Source organism: Triticum aestivum, chromosome 7A, assembly GCF_018294505.1.
Source record: "Triticum aestivum cultivar Chinese Spring chromosome 7A, IWGSC CS RefSeq v2.1, whole genome shotgun sequence".
NCBI classification, from domain to species: Eukaryota; Viridiplantae; Streptophyta; class Magnoliopsida; order Poales; family Poaceae; genus Triticum; species Triticum aestivum.
This window is the reverse complement of record NC_057812.1, coordinates 18,674,394-18,700,496: the sequence shown is the minus strand read 5'-3', so window position 1 is coordinate 18,700,496 and position 26,103 is coordinate 18,674,394. Positions and strand designations below refer to the sequence as shown.

General features: G+C 45.1%; 1 protein-coding gene and 1 pseudogene across 5 annotated transcripts; both read left to right on the top strand.

Annotated features, from left to right (window-relative positions):
• The first annotated feature begins 4,114 nt into the window (after nt 1–4,114).
• On the top strand, nt 4,115–10,068 carry LOC123154159 (disease resistance protein RPM1). Of its 5 annotated transcripts, none has more exons than XM_044572950.1 (8): nt 4,115–4,313; nt 4,612–7,509; nt 7,652–7,776; nt 8,272–8,464; nt 8,560–8,708; nt 9,168–9,225; nt 9,321–9,476; nt 9,647–10,068. In XM_044572950.1, the coding sequence occupies exons 1-3, from the start codon at nt 4,198–4,200 to the stop codon at nt 7,668–7,670; spliced, it is 3,033 nt and encodes a 1,010-aa protein (XP_044428885.1). In that variant the 5' UTR covers nt 4,115–4,197; the 3' UTR covers nt 7,671–7,776; nt 8,272–8,464; nt 8,560–8,708; nt 9,168–9,225; nt 9,321–9,476; nt 9,647–10,068. The 5 variants fall into 5 exon arrangements, with proteins under 5 accessions (XP_044428885.1, XP_044428886.1, XP_044428882.1 ...); XM_044572951.1 differs by having other exon boundaries at nt 9,168–9,235; XM_044572947.1 differs by having other exon boundaries at nt 9,105–9,225.
• A 3,890-nt stretch (nt 10,069–13,958) lies between these two features.
• LOC123154161 (putative disease resistance RPP13-like protein 3) lies at nt 13,959–22,259 on the top strand (annotated as a pseudogene).
• The last annotated feature ends 3,844 nt before the right edge of the window (nt 22,260–26,103 follow it).

Sequence of the window (26,103 nt, the reverse complement as noted above, 5' to 3'; positions counted from 1 at the left end):
TCGAGGACAATTCAGGGATTACAGAGGAGGAAATAAAACGGAAATATGTCCGGGGCCAACCTTTGGTCGAGCCAGAAGATGTCAACAAGCTTCCAACGAGAATGTATGAATTGCATCAATGGTACATGGACATTACCAAGAGATCCAATCGAGAGTCCCTCATGGTGGGTATCAAGAAGGATGATTACTACCATGAGAAAGCTGTGGCCGTTGAGTATTCTGAACTGTTTCAGTTATACAATCAAGACGCACTCGACAAATCTATCGTCAGTTGCTATTGTCTGTAAGTGATTTCTTTCTGTAATTTAAATCTCAAGCTAGCTGTAGTGATCCTTTTGATCAATCATTACCTGTAATTATCCTTACTATATTCTTTTCTGTGGTATTATGCAGGATGAAGATGTATGAAATGAGAAAAGGTGGACGCTATGGCATTGGGTTCATTGACCCAAACACCGTTAATGAATACACATGGAAAATGAACAAGTATTATGAAAAGCAGGTAGAGGACAGCATGCTAGAGTTCTTGAAGCGCCTCAAATACAATGAAGATATACTACTTCGTTACAACTTCCAGTGAGTCACACTTTCTTGTACTACAAATTCTCTGTTTTTGCCTACTAGCTAGCTACATGTTTTTGCTTACATATGCCCGCTTAATTAAGACATGCAAACGTGTGTGCATGCAGATTTCACTGGATCTTGTGTATCATTAAAGTTGACGCCGGAACAGTTAAAATACTAGACTCGCTACTCAAAGCAAATAGTGACTATAACATCTTGTTTGGGATAGTCAACAGGTAATTTCAATCATTATTAACTATATATCTCGGCCTATTTAGTTCGTCATTTCATGATATGAACTATTTAATAACCCCTTTATTCATTTTCTTTGTCGGCGGGTAGGACTTGGGCAAGGTTCATCAGCGTCACGGAAGGCGAATGGAAACCAAAGCTGAAATGGTTTCGATCCAAGGTAAGTAATTAAGTAGTACTAGCTAGCTAGCTAGCTGCCGCATCTCTTTAATTATCATGCTTGATTAATTATTATCTGATCAAATTAAATTCCATTCTCGTAATAAAGGCCCTGAAGCAGGCGCAGGGGACTGATCTGTGTGCATTCTGCGTTTACGAGAACATTCGCATGATGGCGTCCGAAAGGAGCAAATCTCAAAGACAGAAATGGGTACGCTTGTCAGAACACTATTCACAATTTTTACATCATTATCGATATCTAGTCACACAACTAATACACATGCATATTGATCTCCTTCTTAACAGTTCACAGAGGTGCGGGACAAGCTCCTAGAAACGGAGCGCGTAGAAGCACTTCAAGAGGAAATAGCGGGATTTTTGCTCGACCAGGTCATAAATCCGAAGGGAGAATACTATTACCCGCTACCGCCCTCATGAACCACTTCCAATTGTTATCGTGCTCCGAAGGCACCAATTAGGCTAATGCCACTGGCTCCGAAGGCAACATGCATATGTAGGAGAAATTGTATATAGCTATACATGTGTGTATGTGTAAATTAATATGGTGGTTTGTGAGACATTGATGATATATATATGATTGGTTCTACTAGAAATTCTATTTATATATATATATATATATATATATATATATATATATATATATATATATATGCATGAGTGTACAATGTGTAGTACCGTAAAATACCAGCAAACGAAAAAGAATTAAAATGGAAAACAAAAAATTAAATGAAAAAGAAATCATAAAACCAAAACCCCCCAAACATTTTAGTACCGGTTGGTGTTACCAACCGGTACTAAAGGGCTCCCAGCCCCCGGAGCTGGCTCGTGCCACGTGGATCCTCTTTAGCACCGGTTCGTGCTGAACCGGTACTAAAGGGGGGGGGCTTTAGTGCCGAAACTTTAGTGCCAGTTCCTAAACCGGCACTAAAGGGCCTTACGAACCGGTGCTATTGCCTGGTTCTGCACTAGTGACAGCTCGTCCGGACGCGGTGTCTCGGCAGCAGATGGGTTCCCGCACGTTGTTCGCTACAATGCCTAGAGCTGGGGAGCCGGCGTATGACGACCCGGAAATGGAGATGCTCGACATCATCCACGACGGAGGCGATGGAGGGGGGGTGTGGCTATGAGAAAGGGTAGGTGGAAGACTTGAATCCCACCGAGTCCAGCAACTACCAGCAACAACAAGTAAGTTTATCACTAGCCTGATATGCTTAGTTTTGTTGCTCACTAGCCGGGTATGCATTGTTGATGATGTTTCACTTTGTAGCCTTCTTGTACTTGCTTGATGTACAAGAAGTTGGAGAGGAAAAACTTCACTGTCATGCATTGTTGGTTGAAGTTGAATGGGCAACCGAAGTAGAATCTTTTCATACCCAAGACCTCCGCCCAAGCCACCGAGGAAGAAACCGGTGACCCTGCTGACCCAACCCAAGAACCACCGAAGAAGGTTAGAAATTTTTTACATGGAGAAAGTGGGAAGAGGAGAGGGAAAAGTGAGAAGGTGAGACAATCAAGTTGACAGAGAGAGATTCGAGGACATCTTGTCGAAGAAGGAGGAGGCATGCGTGAAGCGCTTGGACCTCAAGGAGGAGAAACAGGCGGAGAAGTTAAAATTCTTGATGGAGGCGACGGACAAGAAGCTCAAGCTCGAAGAAAGGAGAGCCATAATCGGAAAGAGGAAGGCTGCTCTCTAGAAAAAGAAGATAAAGGTCGCTGCAAATGCGGAGGGTGCCAAGATATTGTCCTTGAATGTGGCCTCTTTGGATGCCGATACAAGAATGATCGTACAATCTGTCCGCTAACAGATGTTGCAGCGGCAGAAAGATGAGTTCATAGCGGCGGACAATGAGGACGCGGCGGAGGTGAAGATGGAGGCTGCCCACGCGACGGCGACGATACCTTGACCGGGTAGTAGATGGCTGGGATTGCCGGTCCGGCAGGGCAGAAAATTGCATAGACTGTTGGACCGATGTTCTTTTGGATTCGGGCATGCAAGAACTAAGCATACTTGTCTATTTTTGGTTGTGATCAGGCATGCGATCCGATGTTGGTGTGATCCAGTGCGCTGTTTGGATCAGACTAAATTTGAATCTCAAATTGCCCTTTACTGCCGGGCATATAAGGATAGTATTCGATGACAGTCTTCCGCATCCGTGTCCGTAGACTGGTCCCCATGTCCGCGGATGAATGTCGGGGGAAATTTACGGGTCAGTGTTGAAGATCCCCTAACTAACTTATATGCACTTTTTTTGTGAAAACTTATACGCACTTGAAAAGGGTGCAGGCCGGAGTGATTTTGATTGGGACCTGTTTAAGCCCAGGCCTTAGATCTCTTGTGGGGTGCTGGGGGCCAAATTGGGGGGGGGGGGGGGGTGGCTTTCCCCCTCCCTCGACGGTCTAGAGCTTGCAGAGATACGCTGTAGTAGCTTTCTGTTTTTTTTTTACTTTCTCTGTAAGACATGGTGATTTCTCTTAATGAAAATCGGAGAGAGAGCTCTCTTTTATATAAAAAATTTGTAATCAAAATCACAGTCAAAAAAATTGATAGGCTAATATTTTGATAGGACAAGCTTAAACATCATCCAGACAGACCCTATAATTAATGCGGCTAAACTACGATCAGCGAAAAACAAAAAAGAAAGGCGCTAAACTACATATCCATGACGAGGCACCAAGCACTGGTTCTTGAATCCGGCACAGTGCCGTCACACCAGTGCCACCATGCCCCAGCAACCGCGACTCGGCCACTCGGGTGATGGTTGTTGGTGCCCGTCGGTGGTTTGCCATTTGCTTTTATGAACGCGCTGCATGCGCACGTCAAAAAGCTGCGTTCCTACGTTTTTCGAATCATCTACTTGCTCAAAACTTTTACTACTACTGCTGGCTTTTGCGACTTGCGAGGAAGCAGGCACGCTTGCTGTTGGTACCAAGTGGGTTATGCTCGGTAGATTAGATCCAACAATCAGGCTCCAAATTAACCCCATGGCATGCAGGCGTGCCATGTGCATGCATGTTCTCATGTAGTGTAGATAACCGTTGGGAGAGAAGAACAATAATCCCCGTCCCCGCGCTATAAAAGCAGCGCTGCAGCTAGCATTGCTTCGCTACACCGAGTTCAGTTCTTACTCCTTGCTCCTTCTACTCCTCAACACCCCACCAAAGTGCTGTTTGTGAGAGGATCATATCAGCCGGCCGGAGATAATGGCAGGGACCGTGCTGAGCATGGCGAGGTCCATGATGGTGGGCGCCATTAGCAAGGCCGCATCCGCCGCCGCCGACGAGATGAGTCTCCTCATGGGTGTGCGCAAGGATATCTGGTATATGCACATACACTTATCTATTCAGATCGTGCACTTCCTATAGCCTCTTATGTACTTCTTTTTCTTCTGTTTAGTCCATCTTGTTGGAGGAACAATCGTTGCATATATTATTGATTGAAAAATAAAAATAATGTTCTACTCAATTCTTATATATAGAATGACACATTGAAACCAAGCATTCATGATGGTGCTTGGACCCTCTTCATCTAGATGCATATAAATTTCTGTATGTGGCTGCGGAATGGCACAAAGCGTGCTATAACTTGAAGTTTCTTTTTGGTACTTCGTTTGGTAGGTTCATCAAAGATGAGCTGGAGACCATGCAGGCTTTCCTGGAGGCTGCTGAAGCAATCAAGGAGAAAGACATTCTACTCAAGGTGTGGGCAAAGCAAGTACGGGACCTGTCCTACAATATTGAAGATTGCCTTGGTGAATTCATGGTGCATGTGGCAAGTCAAAGCAAGTTAAGGAAGATGATGAAGCTCAAAGACCGCCATCGAATCGCCATACAAATCCGTGATCTCAAATCAAGAGTTGAGGAAGTGAGCAGCAGGAACACACGCTACAACCTGATTGAGAAGAACCAAGTCAGCAGAACTGTTGATGAGAGGTATTCTTGCATCGAAGATATTCGCAACCAATCAGGTAGCAATATTGATGAAACTGAACTTGTGGGGTTTTCCAAGCCCAAACAAGAGTTGATAAATATTCTAGATGTCCATGCCAAAACTGGCCCTGCTCAGGTAGTATGCGTGGTCGGCATGGGTGGCTTGGGTAAGACTACTCTTACAAGGAAGGTTTATGAAAGTATTGAAAACTTTTCATGTCGTGCTTGGATCACTGTCTCGCAGTCATTTGCCAGGATGGAGCTTCTCAAAGTTATGATCGAAGAACTTTTTGGTGATGAAGCATTGAAGAGGCAACTTGAAGGGAAGGTAGTGCGAGCAGATGATCTCGCCGACTACCTTAGGAAAAAGTTACATGAGGAAAGGTACTTCATTGTTCTTGATGATGTATGGAACATTGATGATTGGAAGTGGATCAGTAGTTCTGCTTTTCCTAGCAATAACAATAAAGGTAGCCGGATAATGGTGACAACACGAGATGTTGGCTTAGCTGAGGAGTGTGGTTTGGGTTCTTCTAGATCCCTTATCTACCACCATGCACCCCTAGAAACACAAGATGCCATAAACTTGCTACTAAGGAAGGCTAGGAAATGTGAGGAAGACATGAAAAATGATGAGAACATGAGACAAATAGTTATGAAGATAGTTAAAAAGTCTGGACGGTTACCCCTAGCTATACTCACACTAGGAGGCTTGCTTGCCACCAAAGTGGTAACTGAGTGGCAAAGTATTTATAACCAAATCCCCTTAGAGCTAGAGAGCAACCGAAGCCTTGAAGCAATGAGGAGGATGGTTACCCTGAGTTATAACCACTTGCCCTCTCATCTTAAGTCATGTTTTTTGTATTTGAGCATATTTCCTGAGGATTTTGAAATCAAGAGGAGGCGTCTGGTAGAAAGATGGATAGCCGAGGGCTTTGTTATAGCCATGCATGGGGTTAGTGTTACAGATGTTGGGAATAGTTACTTTGATTGCCTAATAAACCGAAGCATGATCCAGTCATCAAGTGTGAATGTAGAGGGAACTATGAAGAGTTGTCGAGTCCATGATATCGTTCGTGATGTCATGATCTCAATTTCTAGAGATGAAAGATTTGCATGCTCGACATGGGATAATGTGAGTGCAATAACAGGGGAGAACTTCCGTCATGTAGCATATCATGGTGGTGAGAGCCCAAATAAAAGCATGGATTGGGGGCACGTCCGGTCATTAACAATTTTTGGTGAGAGATACATGAAGCCGGCTCATTCACTTTTTTCGCCCGACTTCAAGATGCTTAGAACCTTGGACCTACATGATGCCCATTTTGAACTCACACAAAAAGAATCCAATGCTTTAGGGCTGTTACATCATTTGAAATATGTCAAAATTATTGGCCATCCTGGTGAAGGTTTATATGTTCACAAGCTCCCAAGATCCATAGGTAACCTACAAGGCTTGCAAACTTTGGACATGAGAAACAGTTATGTTGCATCACTACCAACTGAGATCACAAAACTGCAATGCCTTCGTAGCCTCCGAGTTAGGAAAAGAAATATGTATCATAATTTATGCCTATATTACCCTAAGATCTGCCTCATGTCCGCATTTTGTATGCCTTATGTGTTCAGTCCTTTAGTTAGTCATGCCAATCGTATGGAATTTATGATGGATTTTCACATGGTCCGGACCGGCTGTTTGTCCAACTCCAATGGTGTGAGGGTGCCCAGAGGGATCAACAACTTGAAGGAGTTAGAGATACTAGAGTATGTTGACATTGAGCGAACTAGTAGGAAAGCAGTTAAAGAGCTTGGTGAGCTAATAAAGCTAAGAAAGCTGAGTGTCATGCTAGGGGCAAGCAAGCAAAAGAGCAAGATACTTCGTGCATCTATTGAGAAGCTCACTTCCCTCCGCTCTCTTTATGTGGAATGTAATTGGACAAGTGGTCTCAAGTGGTTGCATTCTATTTCCTCTGCCCCCCCTCTCTTGAGGTCTTTGTCTCTGTTTGGTGTTCTTGGGGAGATGCCTGGCTGGTTTGGGGATCTGGTGCATTTGGTGAAGCTTTCATTATGGTCAAGCAATCTAGCAGATGGAGATAAAAGTATGAAAATACTGGGCGCACTTCCCAAGCTCATGTCCCTTAATCTTTGTTATGGCTCTTATGCTACAGAAAAACTAGTCTTCAAACCAGAAACATTCTTAAACCTCAGGTATCTTGGTTTTTTCTGTGAGTCTCAACCGAGAGAGTTGATATTTGAGGAAGGCACCTCGCCCCAGTTGGAAAAGATAAAAATCGTACAGGGCAGGTTGGAATCAGGGGTTACTGGTATCAAACACCTTCCAAGACTCAAGGAGATTTGGATTAGTCACGCTGCTAGAGTTGCGAGGCTTGGTGTGCTGGAAGGTGAAGTCAACGCACACCCCAACCGTCCTGTGCTCCGACTTTCTGAGAGCCGAAGTTACCATGACCTGGGGGACATCGTCGAAGGATCCGGTGTACAAGTGGAAGCAACGGTGGAGTCATCCGTTCCGGCCCCGGCAGCGGGAGAGGGCTCACAATTGGCGGCCATGCTTGAGGAGAGCGACAGGTCATCATCTCGCAGATTTGCTTCTCGATCTATGTTTTCTTTCTTTTTGTTCAAGCAGTACGTACTAGCTACCAGTACCAGCTGAGATGTATGTTACACATCTTTTGATTCATCTCTCTTTTTCTTTTCTTGTCTCTTACAGCGAAGATGACCTGCGCTGATAATCTCAGCTTCATTCCCTTCTCTGCTCAAATCAGCGGAGTACTGCTGGCATCGGACTCGGAGTCTCTCTCCCTCAGGTCCAGACTTGTAACACCTTGCCTTCATGTAAGTACCTGTAGATCGAATCTCTCTCTGTTTCTACTTGGTGACTGACTGTCACCACCCCTGCTGATTTATCGATCTTTTGATGCACACCAACTGGTCGTCTCACTATCTGCAATGGGTTATGCTTGCGCTATGGCCTTAAATTTGACCTGCTTACCTACCGCTGTTTGAGGATATCAGTTCAATGTTGTCACGTTTCTGTTTAACCTGCTTGACATTTACAGAGTGTCTTGATATAGTCTCTGCTTTTTTTTTTGTCCACTGTCTTCTGCTTCGATTCTCCTTTCAGATTTTATTTGCTCTGATAATGTACAAAAGAAAATAAATCACACTTTTCTTTAGACTCGATATGCATTATAATTTGTTACTTGTCGTCTCCAATCATAGCTAGTTCCTTTACATGTTAGTTTGGTCTCTTAGTCTCTCACCATTAGCAGTTGGGCTCTACTTGTTTCCGTTAAATAATTTGAAGCACCCTTTTGCCACAATTTACAGGAAGTTGAACTTTGGCAAACCAGGAATAAGGTGGAGCATGGCACGATCAAGAACATGATGCAATTGATGCGACTTATGGCGACGCATTACCTGATTTTCTGTTGAAGTCTGAATAGTAGCAAGGAGCCAACTGGACGAAGGCAAAATTCGTAGAAGTACTTACTAGAGTTGGGCACCGGCTAATGTTCGACAGGTCAGTTGTTCAGACAGTGTGCAGCTACCAGCTGAGATGTATGTACGCTATATTATGCACATGTTTTGATTTATCTATTCTTGTTTGCCTTACAGCAAAGATCATCTGCAATGATAATCTCGTCTCCATTTCGTTCACTTCTCCATCCAGATCGGCTGCACATATGTTCAACAATTATTTCTTTTCCTACTTCGCTTCTTCAACTGGATTGCCACCGCCTTCTGAAACCATGCAATGTTTGTCTGTAAGAGCTCATGTTTACGGCTTCGCGCTACTGCCTTTGGATTTTAACTGGTTCCATGTAGTGTCACATACCTGATTACCTGCTTGACATGAAAAGAGTATCTTATATTATTAAATTTCCATGGCTGCAGACTGCACGTGACTTCTCTTTTTATCCATGCTCTATTGCTTAGATTGTCCTCCCATCTTTTATTTCCTCCAATATTTTACAGAAAGAAAAACACTCTTTTTTTACATAAACCTGAATTCTGTAGTTGTTACTTGTCCTCTTCACAGTCCACATATAGGTAGTTCTTTTTTCATACCAGTTTGATCTCTTAGAGTTTCATCATTACCAATTGAGCTCCTCTTGATTTTATAATTTGATTAAGCACCACTTCGTTACCACACTTCACAGGAAGTTAGAATTTGACAAACCCGAGACAAGCACATTATCTGATTTTCTGCTGAATGTCAATAGCAAGGAGCCAACTGAAGGAAGGCCAAATCCATGATGCAGTAAACACGATTAATTTGAGGTGGGCCCAGGTTAAGCTCATATACCTTCTCTATCTCAGCGTATATGCTAAGGAAGAATTAGTGCTTACATTGTGGTAGCATTTCCAAATGTTAGGAACCTTGATATTAATAAGGAGGACCTGGAGCAACTCTGCCAGATGAGAATTGAACAGGGTGCATGCCTCTGCAGCTGAAGTAAACAAAACATTGCAGATATCCAGTGCTTGAAAAGGACACTGAATACTCTAAAGTGTGGACTGTGATCACACCGGTAAGTGGTCAATTCATCTACTACTCCAGTTTATTGTTGTCATGTTAGATTTTGCATGTGAAATTATAAATGTGTACTAATTTCCATTCCAGCCACAGTTTTCAGCTTCCGAACATGCATCTGCCAATGAAATGTACCCCTAAGTAATGCCCTGTTTTTTTTTATGTCAGCTGGGGAGAAGACGTGGAAAATGCGTTCAGCTCTCCAAGTTCTCTGCTAGCTGGTGGCCTCTAATATGGTGCAAGGTGACGCAGGGAGGGATCTCGACATCTCTCCATTGTGAATGGATGATGAACGCATTGATCTCTGGGCTTCAGTGTAGTGGAGGGTAGTACCAAGCTGCACTGCTACTCAGAAGGAATTCACAAGTTGCAACTGTTGGCCCCGATGAAAAATAGCTTCTTAGGGAACAGCATGGAATGGAATGGCTGATGATCAACCTGATGAGAACACCTGCAATTTTTAATACAGACATACTTTGTTTTCTAGTACTACTCTGTTTGTTTAGAGATGTTTAGTTCCTCTATGTCTGTTGCTGCCACTATGCTTGTGCTTGTTTGTAATCAAAGAATTGGGATTGCTTATGTTGTTATGCAAGTTCCGCAATTTAAGAACCTGTTCCAATTCTCTCCACTCCGGAGCAGCAGTGAACGCTCTGACTCCATAGGAACAGCAGTGCAGAGCAGAGCAGTCCCGTAGATCAAAATCTACCTGATGGGAATACAGACTTTGTCTCTAGTACTCTGTTTTCTTGTAGAGGATTAATTGCTCTGTTTCTAGCACTTTGTTTTCTTGAAGATAATTAATTGCTCTCAAATTCTTGCTACCACTATGTGTGTGCTTGTTTGTAAACGAAGAATGATGTTTGCATCTGCTGTCATTCATTTTCCGCAAAATTTGAGTTGGTGAAATTACGCCATTAAATTTGCGATTCTCATCGGTTTCGCTTTGCCAATTACAGTTTGTCCGCAGAAGGCCATGCGGTGACATACGAAACCAATAGGTTTATTTTGGGAGTAGTAACTATTTTCTATCTGTAATTTGTGACCACGTTTCTCCATTTCAACTGTGGACCGTTTCACGACCAGGAGCCTGCAGGCTAAATTGAGCAATCAGCAGACTAACTGAGGTACAGACAGGAGCCTTGTGGCTTTCTGAAGCAACCGTACCATTCATGTGTCTGTGGTCAGAACAGTGATGATGTTGTCGACGAACAAACACTTGCAGTCTTGCACCCATCACGGATCAAGAGGACATGCCACCCCGTGAGGCGCTTATCACCTTTCGAGACAAGCGGGCCACTAGAAGTCGGCTATATCTTTAATATCTGAACAGAGAATACGTTCATTTCTGGAAGGTTAAGAAATATGCGTAGGGAATTCTATTTCAGTAGTTCTTAGGGAACAAAGCAGAGCAGGATTGCAAGTGATCACAGAGCTCTATGCGCAATTGTGATGCTGAGTTGCTGAACTGGTCAGCCTTGCTGTTCTGTCATTCATGTTTGAAATATATGAAGCTTACCATCAAACTGAAGTCAGTTTATGGATCGACATGCAAAGGAAATGAAGACGGGAAAATTAAACGGGGCCAACTATCAAAAGGGAGCCCTCCGACGAGCGGAAGGAATACCATATGGAGAAACAGCTGAATAACCAACATCTCAAATATACATATGGTGCTCAGGCTTGAGCCCAGCTGGTCACTTGGGTTCATTTTCTCATGAACTCTGTCACAAATTTACACATTTAGTTCCTACCACATGTTGATTTATGTTGTTCCCCAAAAATTGAAGTACTGAATTTGATCAGACAAAAATGAGATGACAGTTCCTATTAGCTCCCCTCATGGGTGTTATGTCAAACCCTCTCCTCTTACACAAAGACATTCGCATCTTGCGCTCTTTTTGAGAGAAAATGCTGAATTATTTCATCCTTTCCAAATAACGTGTTTTTTGCTAACAATTCAATTACACTTGGACAAATTGTGTTTTGCTAAGACCTAGCTTTACAGGTAGGCAGTATAATAAGATCGTTAGCCTAGCTAGCAGCCTGTGTTAGTTCAAAGCTTGCTAGCTTGAACTGGTCAGATTCCAAGTTTCTATAGCCGCCAGCACTACTATATAATTAAGCACGCGTCGTTTTGCCACCTGCCGCATGCCTGTGATATATGCCTATGATAGATCATAGTGACATATGGCCAATTATTTATCTGGGTACTGAGAGCTGCATTTGAACAACCAGAATTTGAAAAAAGACTTGACTTGATGCATGCTGTTGCCATTGGAAAGCATAGTGCTACCTAAGATGCTTGTGTGAAACCGAATGGAGATTCCAATACCGCTAGTGTACAAAACGCACACCCTTCGCTGCTATACGAGCGACACTAGTAGCTAATAGGAAATTGACGTGCGGCTAATTATTTGGTTAGTTGCATTTCAACAACCCGAATACAAAAAGACAGCTTGGTTCAAGGCACTAATCATCAACAGAGTATGATATAATAACTCGGACCATGGGAGGTAGTGCTCTGGTCAGTCCCAATTTGGCCGGCCAACTTTGTCGCCGGCAAAAGATACGTATATAGTACTAAACTGCTGTAACCTGTCCAATGCTCTTAGCTAAGATGGCTGTATTGCAACAACATGCCGGATTATAAGAAAGACAAACATGGGTGTTTGTTTGAATAATCGTGACGAGAGAAAGGAAAAAACCTCAGCGGTTTTGCTAAAAGGGCATTTTTAAGGAAACCCAGAAAACACCGATATATGTTCAGTCGGACACATCTATTCACTTTTGCATTCCAATGGGACCTGTATCAGTCCGCGAAGCTGTCCGGACATTCAAATTCCGATATTTTGGCGACAAACATGAGAGAGTTTTGCCGGAGTCCGGACATGCACTTGACCAATCACATGCATGTCTTTCTCTTCTATCTCTCCTCCCAACCACACATGCATGGTACCCCACTTCTCTCTCTTCTCCCAACCGGACACTAAACCACAAATATCCCACCACATGTATGTCCTCACTTACATTTCTTCTTCCAGCCGGATACTTTTTAGTTAGTGTTGGATGGCTCCCTCCCGTATCATATCCGCGGACCACGCCCGAACTTAAAAACATACATATACCGACAATGAAGTGACATCCCGACCACCATCATGTTTGTGCCCCTCGACGCTGCACTGCCCGGCAGTGAAGCGACGTCCTGACCACCACTGACGACCGCCACACTCGGATCGAGCCAAATCTCACCAACCTAGAGCCACGACTCCAACTCACCTCAGGCCTCAAACAGATCCACCCGAGCACGACCCCCTGGCCACCGCCATGCCGCCGACATAGACCGAGGAGAAGGGGAGACCGCAACCCCCACTCTGTGCTACCGGTGAGGCATGATCGCCGGAGAACGGCACCGACACCGCCACCACAGACCCGCACCGCCCACACCCTACACAACCCAACATCGTGGCCTCCATCGCCAGCCATGACGTGCCAAGGTGCACCACGAAACCGGACCCCCACCAGCGCCCACATCAACAGGAGACGGCTAGCCGGTGCCGCCTGCGAAACGATGGCTAGAGGAGTTGCCTCACACCAAATCGGATCTGGCAGCCCTTGACTTCGTCCCGAGGATACCCCACCTCCACACCACACCTCCAGCCTTCCACACCATGGGCACGATCCACCCTATCGCCAAGGAAGCCTAGGCGCTGCCGAGCCTGCCTAGTTAACGCGCCGCCCTGGTCCAGCACCATGCAGCCACGCCAGGTTGCCGGCTCATGCCGAGCTCCACCGCGCCAGGGAGAGAGACGGCCCTGCCTCCGCCCGCACCTACCGGACTTTTCCCGGCGGCGCAGACCGGCGACGGTGAGGGCTAGGTGGGAAGGAAGAGGCCTAGTAGCCGCCGGCGGCGGGAGCAGCCCCTCAGTCGCTCGCGGGACTTACAGAATTCATGCACCAGCCAATGACATGGGCAGCGGAAGCGAGGGCAGGCCGCAATTATCTATTGCGTTTACTGAGTTTTAAAGCCTAAACCTCTTGGTTGTAAGTTTATGCACCTAACCAGTTCACCCATCAGTCCGAATTGATGGAGGGAGGCGGGCAACATATTTCAACAACCCCCCTCCCCCCTCACGTCTAGCCTATTTTAGTCCTTAGACGTGGGATCGATGTAGGCCATTTAATACTGCGTTGGCAGAGTCTTGAACTCAAGACCTCTTGGCTCGGATACCATATTGAATTCATGCACCAGCCAACTCATCCAAAAGTTCAAACTATGAAAGAGGGTCGGACATTATACTCCAACAAAACTAACACTCAAAAGTATATATTTGAGTGCTTAGCTGTCAAAATTTCATATTTTTTCACATCACAAGAGGCTTAGCTGTCAAAAGTTTATTCAAGTATAGATTATTAGTGGGGAAGCGGCCTAAAGCATGTGATCCGCTTTAGTTGGCTAGTCTTGAGGCGCCAGCTAAGACCAAACTCAGCGATCATGTGGGTTACCTGTGTGGTAGCAAGAAAACAGCACTGCAACCTTGAATTTCTTGCGGCACCCAGTCCTTTGTTCTCAACATCCACCTACTGTGAGCTCAACTTTGTAAGTGTCTTCCGCAAAGAAAAGGAAAAGGTGTTCTCTGAGGAACCAGCCAGAGCCGGAGATGGCGGAGACGGTGGTAAGCATGGCGAGGTCCATGCTGGGAGGCGCTATCAGCAAGGCCGCCTCTGCTGCGGCCGCGAGCTGAGCTTGGTGATGGGTGTGCAGAAGGATATTTGGTATGTACGCATGCATCCATTTACATGCTAACTCTTTCAAGTTGTTACATAGATCAACTTATTACTTACTCATACTAAATCTAGGAAATACATAGATTTTGTCACGCAATTAGATCTCATTCCCATTGTTTGAATTTTCCGTTTTTCAATGATGTGGCAAATTTTCTCATGCATTGTCGTCTCACACATACCACCAACTACAGAATCACGCTAGTGGTTGTTCTGAATCTCAATTTAATTTGCTTGATAGGTTCATCAAAGACGAGCTAAAGACGATGCAGGCATTCTTGGCAGCCGCTGAAGCAACGAAGAACAGAGACATGCTGCTTAAAGTGTGGGCAGAGCAAGTAAGGGACCTGTCCTACAATATAGAAGATTGCCTTGATGAATTTATGGTTCATGTACGGAGCCAAAGCCTGACTAAACGGCTCATAAAGCTCAAAGATTGTCGTAGGCTTGCTATCCAAATCCGCAACCTGAAATCAAGAGTTGAAGAAGTGAGCAGCAGGAATGCACGCTACAACTTGATCAAGACAGAGGCCTCAACGACCAGTGACATGGAGGTTTCTTACATAGAAGATGTACGTAATCACTCGGCAAGCAACACTGATGAAGCAGAACTCGTGGGCTTTACCAAGCCTAGGGAGGAGTTGATTAAGCTGATGGATGTCAACACTAGAGATGGTGATGCCAAAGTTATATGTGTCATTGGCATGGGTGGTTTAGGCAAGACTACTCTTGCAAGAAAAACTTATGAAAGTAAGGAAGATATTGTGAAGAATTTTTCTTGCTGTGCATGGATTACAGTTTCACAGTCATTTTTCAAGATAGAAATGCTCAAGGATATGATCAGGCAACTTCTGGGTGGAGATTCACTGAAGAACTTGTTGAAAGAACTTGAAGGGAAGGTGGTGCAAGTAAAAGACCTCGCCGAGTACCTCAATCAAGAGATTAAGGATAAGAGGTACCTTATTATTCTTGATGACTTGTGGACCATAGATGCATGGAGGTGGATTAAAGATATTGTTTTTCCTAGTAGTAACAAGAACGGTAGTCGAATAATAGTAACAACACGTGATGTTGGCTTAGCAAAGGAATGTACTCTTGAATCCCTTATCTACCACCTTAAAACCTTAGAGGTAGTCGAGGCCACAAATTTGCTACTAAAAAAGAGTAGGAAAGTATCTGAAGAAATGGACAAAGTTGAAAACTTCAAGAGCATAGTTGAAAAACTAGTTAAAAAGTGTGGTTGTTTACCACTAGCCATACTCACAATTGGAGGGATCCTTGCCACTAAAAAGATAGTAGAGTGGGAGCAATTCTATAGCCAACTCCCGTCTGAGCTTGAGAGTAACCCAAGCCTTGAAGCAATGAAGATGATGGTTACTTTGAGTTACAACCACTTGCCATCTCATCTTAAGCCATGTTTCTTATACCTAAGCATCTTTCCCGAGGATTCAGAAATCCAGATGAGGCGTCTAATAGAAAGATGGATTGCCGAGGGGTTGATTAGGGTTGGGACTGGGTTGAACATTGATGATGTGGCAAAAGGTTACTTTAATGAGTTAATCAACCGAAGCATGCTTCAAGCATCAAGGGTGAACATAGAAGGAGTTGTGAAGAGCTGTCGAGTCCATGATATTGTGCGTGATGTCATGATCTCAGTTTCAAGAGATGGAAATTTTGTGCATCTGGTGGGAAATAATGTAACTGGTGCTATGGAGGAGACCTTCCGACATGTAGCATACCATGGTAGCATGTGCCAGAAGATAGATATGGATTGGAGCCACGTCCGATCAGTAACTGTGTTTGGTGAGAGATCATTGGGTCAATCAGCTTCAGTTTGTTCACCTGACATGAGAATGCTCCGGGCCTTGGATCTAGAGAATGCACAGTTTCAAGTCACACAGAAGGATATCAGCAACATAGGATTGTTTCGGCACTTGAAGTATCTGAATTTTTCTAATCCTCCAAGATATTCACATATTTATAAACTTCCTAGATCCATAGGGAGATTACAAGGCTTGCGCACTTTGAACATTAGAGACAGTTATATTACAGAACTGCCAACTGAGATTAGTAAACTCAAGAGTCTACATAGTCTCCATTGTACCAGAAGGCATTGGTACACACACTTTGACCTGTATGACCCCAAGGAATGCTTGCTGGAAACACTTTGTCTGCCCATGTTGTGCACACTTTTGGTTGATCCTAGTAAGCGTACCCATAAAGTTGTTGAGCTACACATGGCCTGGTCTAGCCGTTGGTCCGAGTCAAGGGGTGTGAGGGTGCCAAAAGGAATCGGCAAACTGAAAGAGCTGCAAATACTAGAGCTCGTGGACCTCAGACGAACTAGCTGCAAAGCAATTAAAGAGCTATGTGAGTTTGTGCAGCTGAGAAAACTGAGTGTGGTAACAAAAGGGGCCACCAAGCAAAAAAGCAAACTACTCTGTGATGCCATTCAGAAGCTCACCTGCCTCCGCTCCCTTGAAGTGGATGGTTCACTCGGGTGGCTGCATGTTGTCTCCTCTCCTCCTCCCCTGTTGAGAACTTCTGCTTCGGTACACCCCCTCCCCCCCAAGAACGGCTCAGATTAACCCATACCTTTTCATAAATATGGGCATGATAGGCATTTTTTATAAACTTTTTTTAGAATCACCTATACGCTGTACATTAACACACCCTGCCGTGCTGGGCTGTCCCATTCAGCACATTTATCCTTTCTTTTTTTTTTTTGAAACCGCAAAAAAAGTGCTTGCTGCAGGATTCGAACCTAGGTCCTTCAACACTTAGGACAGCCACATTAACCAGCTAGGCAACCAGACCTCAAGTGTTAATTAAGTTTTTTTATAATTGAAATACAACACTTGAAAAGCGCAACATTTTCTGGTTGTTTTTTCTTTTCTTTTTTATATCTTAAATGCGTGAAGTTTTCTTATAATTCATGATTTTTTAATCGAAAGTGATGACAAATTTTTAAATTCTTGAATTTTTCTTTCAAATCAGTGAACTTTTTTCCCCAAAATTGATCAGTTTTCTTCATAAATTCGTGAACTATTTCGCAAGTTGGCAATTTGTTTTTGAAAATTGTTGGTATTTTTTATAAATTGATGAACTTTGTTTCTAAATCAATGGATTTTTTAAACTTTGTTAAAAAAATTTCAAATCAATGAACTTAATTTGAATTATTGATGAACTTTTTTCAAAATCAATAAAAGAAAAGAAAAACAAAATAATATAGAAACCCATGTGAAAACTGAAGAAAAAATCAGCCCGGTTGAAAAGGAAAACCAGAGTCTTTCTTTTTAGCGTTATATTTGACGCGCTACAAAAGATGGAAAAAGGAAACTTAGACCATGATCAACGGAGGTGTTCGAGTAAGCGAGATGGCTCCGTCTAAGAGCACGTCGTTTTCCGACATGCTTGAAATGGCCCCAATTTTTTTTCATGCCTTGTATGACCAATTCAAGGCACCATGCCAAGTTGTTTTGATTTTCGACAAGTTTTGCATTTTTCATAGTTTTCTCTGTAAAAAAATGCTCGATAATGGGCGGCCGTGTCGCAACTTGCATACGGTGTCAGAAATCATACAAACCTGGATGACTACCATGGCCATGCCCACCTGCTTGAAAAGGTTGGGGTCATTTTAAGAATGCCCTAAAGTAGACCATGTTTAATGAAGGGGTGTTCAGGTTGGCTAGAAGGCTCTACCTGAGGGTGCGAGGGTGCGTTGTTTCTCAACATCCTCCAAAAGGCCTAATTTTCCCACCTCCTTCTATGATCAAATCAAGGCACCATGTCAAGCTGTTTAAGTTTTTTATAATTCTTTCATTTTCTAGAGTTTTCTTGATGAAAACAAGCTGATAAATGGCCGGACGTGACACAACATGCATACGTTGTGGGATATTCATTCAAATCTGGCATGTATGCCTACCATGGGCATGCCCGCCTACTGGAAAAGGTTGGGGTGATTTCATGCATGTTCAAAAATAGATTATGTTCAACAGAGGGTGTTCGGGTAGGCGAGAAGGGTCCATTTGAGAGCATGTTTTTGCAGCATGCATTAACTCACCTCAAATCTTTCCATGATCTTATATTACCGATTAAACGCACCATGCCAAGTTGTTTTGGTTTCGACAAATTTGACTTTTCCGGGGTTCTCTCGGTTAAAAAAAGGTAGATAAATGGCCGGACGTGTCACAACTTGCATATTTTGTCGGAAATCATTCAAACCTGGCATGGATCCTTACCACGGGCATGCCCTTTGCCTGCAAAAGTTGGGATCATTTAAAAAATGTTCAGAACTAGACCATGTTCAATGGAGGATGCACCCGGATGGGCCTGGCTCATGCCACGTGGTGGCACGTTAGCGTCGGTTCGTGCCGAACCGGTACTAAAGGGGGGGACCAAACCGGCACTAAAGGCCATTACGAATCAGAACTAAAGTCCGGTTCTGCACTAGTGTGACCATGGTAGGAAACCATGCTAGGTTTAACTATTTTCGACACCGTATGCAAGTTGCAACATGTTCGACCATTTTATCGGTCTTCTTTTACAAGGGAAACTCCAGAAAATGCAGAATTTGTCGAAAACCAAATCAACTTGGCATGGTGCTTTGAATTGCTCGTAAAAGGCCATGAAAAAAATCGGATCCATTTCTTCGTGTTTTTTGGTGGGGAAATTGGCATTTCAAAGATGTTGAAAAATAACGTGCTCTCAGATGAACCGTTCTGACCTTACCGAATAATCTCCGTTGAACATGGTGTTTTTTGGACATCCTTGAAATGATCCCAACTAATAAATACAAAGGGATAAAATTGAAAACAGTAACTGTTTTTTAAACATTTAATAAATATTTTATAATTTTTTTTAAAATCACTAGTTTAAAAAGTTAGTTACAACTTGTATTTTGGTATTCAAAAAAGAGAAAAATGAATTAACAAAATAAGAAATCAAATGAAAAAATAGAAAAGAAAATAAAACGCTTAGGCCTTGGTCCAAAGGCGACGACATTGCTCTCGTCAGGCACGTGTTGGGCCAGGAGCTCGCGGATTTGAAAAGTTCATCAATTGTTTTATAAATATTCATGGATTTGAATATTTTCACAAAAAATCAAAACAAAGTTCACTATTGAATTTGCAAAAAAGTTTTCTCGGTCTTGGGAACCTCGGGTTCCCATCCATTTTTTCCCTGTTTTGGGACCTTCCCGCAGGTCGTGAACCGGGTTTTTCTTTTTCTTTTTATCTTCTCTCGTGTTTATTTGTTTGCCTTCTTAGACTTTTTGTTTATTATGTTTATTGTTTCTATTTCTCATATATTTAATTTTTTCAGAATTCAAATTTTGTTCATATTTTCTGTTTTTTCTGGAATTCCAATTTTTTTTAATGGTTTTTCAAAAAATGCTCGTGTTCAAATTTTTGTTTTTTTTTTAAAAAAGCTGTTCGCATTTTGCCATTCTGAGCATGTTTGAAAGGCATGAACATTTGTTTTGAAATTTATGTACAATTTTAAAAAATACAAATATTAGTATTTTATGAACAAAACAGGAAAACTAGAAACCCAAAAGAAAACCGTGCAAAAAAAAAGATACATAAACTAAAGAGTGGAGGGCGTTATGTCTCCCGCACAAGAAGAGGAAAACAATCAAAGAAAGCAAATCTGATGTGCTGTCCCGGATGGTTTGAAAAGTCCATACTACCCTTTATACGTTTTGTGAGGGGGGTGTACCGAAGCACTTCTCCCTGTTGAGGAGTCTGAAGTTGGATGGATGCCTTGGAGAGATTTCTGGCTGGGTTGGCAGTCTGATGCATTTGGTCAAGCTTTACTTATGGGGCGACGAGATAAAGGAAGAAGGTAAAATCATGGAAATACTAGGGCCACTTCCCAACCTCATGCAGCTTCATCTTGGAAGGGGCTCTTATATTGGTGAGAAGTTGGCGTTCAAAACGGGAGCATTCCCAAATCTCAAGAAACTTGATATTTCGAATCTGGCAGAACTGAGAGAGTTGAAAATTGAGGACGCCACCTCACCCCAGCTGGCAATGATAGATATCAGTTGGTGCTATTTGGAATCAGGAATTATTGGAGTCAACCAGCTTCCAAAGCTCAAGGAGATCTCACTTGGTGCCGCTGGTCGAGTGGCGAAGCTTGCTATGCTGCAAAGTGAAGTGGACGCACATACCAACCATCCCGTGCTGCGACTGCGGTGGGACCAGATTGACCACGACCTGAGGGACGTCGTCGTCCAAGTGGAAGAAGCAACGGAGGAGCCTGCAGCAGCGGGAGAGAGCTCACGATCCCACGCGGTGGTGACCACAAACGTCAGGTCAGCTAATCGATTCTCTTTGGTTCAACTAGTAGTACGTAGCAGCTATGGAGTGCGATGTGCTAATAATCTGTACTCTGTCTTTTCTTTTTGTGTGTAACAGCCAAGACGATGTCCTTTACACTTAGAATTCTTGCTGACCGAATCCCAGCAAGAAACTCCCGCCAGTTCCACCACAAGCAACACTCTGCAGGTACGGCTCAAATCTTGCTCTGTTTCTTATTTGGTTCAAATTTGGCTCAGATTTGGATTCTCTCAAAGTTGGCCGATCGGATTTCTATCCATCTTGTTCCTTTCAGTATGTTCCCACGTATTTTTAAGCTACACGCCACATCTCGTTCTGTTTACGTAGCCACCATGTTAGATGTTCTGTTCTGGACTTACCGCCCCCTGTTCACATGCAATTCAAGCCTCACATATATTTACACGTACCCCTGTTCATATCAAGGCTTCCTTAGTTCTCTACCGGTTGACAAACTGTTACACGTCAGATTGATGAAATGACTAGTGCTCTGTATATGCATTCAGATTCACCTATGCGTGCAGGAAAAGATGAAGATACAAATTACTCTGTTTGTATGATGCCATACTATATTTTGTACGGACTCATAACTGAAGAATGACGACACCTGCTTACTGTAAGACTGTGCTCTGAAGAATGACGACGCCGACGAAGAGCATGAACAGGTCAACTAACTTCTCTTTCGTTCAGTACTAGTCGACAGCAAATTAGATGATATAGTTGCTACTTTCTCCATTCAGAATTAATCTCTCTCTCTCTGTCTTGTTGTTTTAACAGCCAAGATGATGTACCGTACACGTACAATTCATGCTCATGCTAGCAGTTCTAGCCATGGAGTCGCAGGTACAACTAGCTCAAATCTTCCTTTGCTTGTTTTCTTCCATCTGATTTCTTCAATGTTTGTTAGTATTTTTCTTTGCTGCAGACAGTTTTCAAATGCTTGTCTATCAGAGCAGAGTCTCTATTCCCTAGCGTTCCATTTCCAGCACCTGGAAAATTAGCATTCGTGCAAAGATAGCCTTCCATTTTTCAGCATGTTTTCAGTATCCATGTTTTAGACAACGTATACACTTCCTTATATGCAAGACATCTTTAAAATGCTCCAATTAAGTACTTTATTCAGAGCAATTAAGTATTTTTTTCATGGTGAACATTACTTCAACTTGACATGAGTTGGACCATTAAATGCATAATTAATATTCTGAAAGAATGTTTATTCCAAGAACCTTGGTATCCAGGAGCAACTATGAGATATTTTTTCTGTTCAAGCTGGAGCAACTATGAGATTTTAGCAGGGCATCCATGAAGCTGGAGCGAATGTACATCCCAATCCATCTCCTGTTGTGAATGGAGCAAGACTCAGTTACTGAACTGACCCTGATGTATTGATCTGAATTGGAGCTGCAAGTGGAGGGGCCCCTGTTGAGTTCGCAATGCCTTGCCAATTTGAAGTGTCAACTGCGAAGGGATCATACTGATAAATGGTCTGACCAACAACATCTAGGATGTCATTAATTTTTTAGCCATCATGTAAGATTGTTTTTTTTTCGAAAAGATCATGTAAGATTGTTACATGCTCTGCACTTACAATTCCTGATAATGTTTTCATCTTACGAACACATATCTTTACTCCCCTGTTTATATTAAGACTTTCTTAAGCTCCCCCCGTCTGAAAGATTTTGACATCTAACATGCACGAAATAAACTAATCCTCTGCATGTAATCAGATTCAGCTTGGCAGAATAAGAGGAAGATTCAACGAGTACAGAGGATGCACTACTAAGCTGCAATGTTCATCCTATACAGTCAATAATTATAAGATGGATTGCCAGTGCAAGAAACGCCAGATGGTTTCTCTGAGTTCTCTTTGTGCGTAACTTTCTGGTCGGTTTTCTTGAAAACCTCTGTTTAATCAGTTGAATCCATACAGAGAATTCAGTGATGATGGTATTAATACCTGTGCAAATTTTCATGCAGAGTTCCTCTTTGATGCTTTTAATGTTCCGGCGATCTCCGCGCAAGCTACAGCATCATTTCCGGAGCTGCCACGCCACCAATCAAGGATTTAAATGTGGCACTTGCTTGGTGGCCCTGGTACCCTTTCCGAGACGGTGATCAGTTCTTCACCATGGAACTGATCGAGTTGATGCCAAATTCTCTTTCCTTTGGACTTCCAACATATTCCAGTCCCTGGAACATTAATTAGGTTGCTGCATCTTGCACCGCTTTCCAGATCATCGCCTGATCTGCCTCTACTATGTACGATAATCAATTTGATGCTGCCACTGTTCTGTAATTATTTGTAAATGAGGAATGAGCAGACATGCTACTATGCAAGCCAATGGGACTTGTGCAGTAGGCAGATATGACTGCTCTGTTTTCCACATGTAGCACCATATGGACATACAATCAGCTTTGTGGTTTTGGTTAGTCTCTCCTTGAAATAAAATCGCTGTTTCCACATTTCTATTGTCAATGATTTGATAGGACGGGACTAGATTCGACAACAGGTTGGTTGAGATTCAGATTCGACAACCGTGTCATCGCCGTCCGTGAGGGGGGGCCACGCCCCGGAGACGCGTCCCGCCTCTTCGGACATGCCACCACACCACCCCGCATGTATGAGGGCCCGGTGCGACGCTCCGGTGGCATTGCTACCCCCCCCCAGTGCCCCCGTCCCTCCTAACCCTGTAGCATTTGACCACGGGATCTATCCCTTTGACTTTGCACGGACGGGCTTTGACCAGTGGACCTCCCCACCCGGTTGTGTTAGGTCAGCCCATAGGAACACTTTGGAGCAACATCCGGGCCAGACCCACAGCAAGATCCCCTCCGTGTAGACCCCACGCGTCCGTTTCCCCCCTCCAGGTGCCGGCGGCGGCGCCGTCCGTGAGGGGGGGCACACCCGGACACGCGTGCCGGGCGTTTGCAACCGCCACAACACTTCCAGACTTGTGAGAGGCCGCCTACGCAAGATTTGGCGGTATGCTAGCCCCCGGAGGCCGCCGGCCACAGCCGTAGACGCGCGAAGGGCAATCCGCGTAGAGGGAATTTTTCGGATACTTCTCCATCACCAAAAATTACGAAAAAATACCATCATTCCTATAGCACATGTGCCCACGTCGTGCAAAAAAACTCATGATTTTATCGCGCTCCGAGTATTTAGTAATATTGACGTCGCGTCGTTACCGCAGAACGTCTACTACCGTGTCATCGCTGTCCGTGAGGGGGGGCCACGCCCCGGAGACGCGTCCCACCTCTTCGGACATGCCACCACACCACCCCGCATGTATGAGGGCCCGGTGCGACGCTCCGGTGGCATTGCTACCCCCCCCCCCCCCCAAGTGCCCCCGTCCCTCCTAACCCTGTAGCGTTTGACCACGGGATCTAGCCCTTTGACTTTGCACGGACGGGCATTGACCAGTGGACCTCCCCACCCGGTTGTGTTAGGTGAGCCCATAGGAACACTTTGGAGCAACATCCGGGCCAGACCCACAGCAAGATCCCCTCCGTGTAGACCCCACGCGTCCGTTTCCCCCCTCCAGGTGCCGGCGGCGGCGCCGTCCGTGAGGGGGGGCACACCCGGACACGCGTGCCGGGCGTTTGCAACCGCCACAACACTTCCAGACTAGTGAGAGGCCGCCTACGCAAGATTTGGCGGCATGCTAGCCCCCGGAGGCCGCCGGCCACAGCCGTAGACGCGCGAAGGGCAATCCGCGTAGAGGGAATTTTTCGGATACTTCTCCATCACCAAAAATTATGAAAAAATACCATCATTCCTATAGCACATGTGCCCACGTCGTGCAAAAAAACTCATGATTTTATCGCGCTCCGAGTATTTAGTAATATTGATGCCGCATCGTTACCGCAGAACGTCTACTACCGTGTCATCGCCGTCCGTGAGGGGGGGGCACTCCCCGGAAACGCGTCCCGCCTCTTCGGACATGCCACCACACAACCCCGCATGTATGAGGGCCCGGTGCGACGCTCCGGTGGCATTGCTACCCCCAGTGCCCCCGTCCCGCATAACCTTGTAGCGTTTAACCACGGGATCTAGCCCTTTGACTTTGCACGGACGGGCTTTGACCAGTGGACCTCCCCACCCGATTGTGTTCGGTGAGCCCATAGGAACACTTTGGAGCAATATCCGGGCCAGACCCACAGCAAGATCCCCTTCGTGTGGACCCCACGCGTCCGTTTCCCCCCTCCAGGTGCCGGCGGCGGTGCCATCCGTGAGGGGGGGCACACCCCGGACACGCGTGCCGGGCGTTTGCAACCGCCACAACACTTCCAGACTTGTGAGAGGCCGCCTACGCAAGATTTGGCGGCACGCTAGCCCCCGGAGGCCGCCGGCCACAGCCGTAGACGCGCGAAGGGCAATCCGCGTAGAGGGAATTTTTCGGATACTTCTCCATCACCAAAAAATATGAAAAAATACCATCATTCCTATAGCACATGTGCCCACGTCGTGCAAAAACTCATGATTTTATAGCGCTCCGAGTATTTAGTAATATTGACGCCGCATCGTTACCGGAGAACGTCTACTACCGTGTCATCGCCGTCCGTGAGGGGGGGCACGCCCCGGAGATGCGTCCCCCCTCTTCGGACATGCCACCACACCACCCCGCATGTATGAGGGCCCGGTGCGACGCTCCGGTGGCATTGCTACCCCCCCCCCCAAGTGCCCCCGTCCCTCCTAACCCTGTAGCATTTGACCACGGGATCTATCCCTTTGACTTTGCACGGACGGGCTTTGACCATTGGACCTCCCCACCCGGTTGTGTTAGGTCAGCCCATAGGAACACTTTGGAGCAACATCCGGGCCAGACCCACAGCAAGATCCCCTCCGTGTAGACCCCACGCATCCGTTTCCCCCCTCGAGGTGCCGGCGGCGGCGCCGTCCGTGAGGGGGGCACACCCCGGACACGCGTGCCGGGCGTTATCAACCGCCATAACACTTCCAGACTTGTGAGAGGCCGCCTACGCAAGATTTGGTGGCATGCTAGCCCCCAGAGGCCGCCGACGCCACAGCCGTAGACGCGCGAAGGGCAATCCGCGTAGAGCTAATTTTTCGGATACTTCTCCATCACCAAAAATTATGAAAAAATAGCATCGTTCCTATAGCACATGTGCCCACGTCGTGCAAAAAAACTCATGATTTTATCGCGCTCCGAGTATTTAGTAATATTGATGCCACATCGTTACCGCAAAACGTCTACTACCGTGTCATCGCAGTCCGTGAGGGGGGCACGCCCCGGAGACGCGTCCCGCCTCTTCGGACATGCCACCACACCACCCCGCATGTATGAGGGCCCGGTGCGATGCTCCGGTGGCATTGCTACCCCCTCAGTGCCCCCGTCCCGCCTAACCCTGTAGCGTTTGACCACGGGATCTAGCCCTTTGACTTTGCACGGGCGGGCTTTGACCAGTGGACCTCCCCACCCGGTTGTGTTAGGTCAGCCCATAGGAACACTTTGGAGCAACATCCGGGCCAGACCCATA

What these genes read in the sequence shown, in the direction of transcription:
- LOC123154159 (XM_044572950.1), top strand. Translation starts at nt 4,198, where the DNA reads ATGGCAGGGACCGTGCTGAGCATGGCGAGGTCCATGATGGTGGGCGCC. An exon ending in GGTGTGCGCAAGGATATCTG is followed by an intron (nt 4,314 to 4,611) that starts GTATATGCACAT and finishes TTCGTTTGGTAG; the next exon opens with GTTCATCAAAGATGAGCTGG.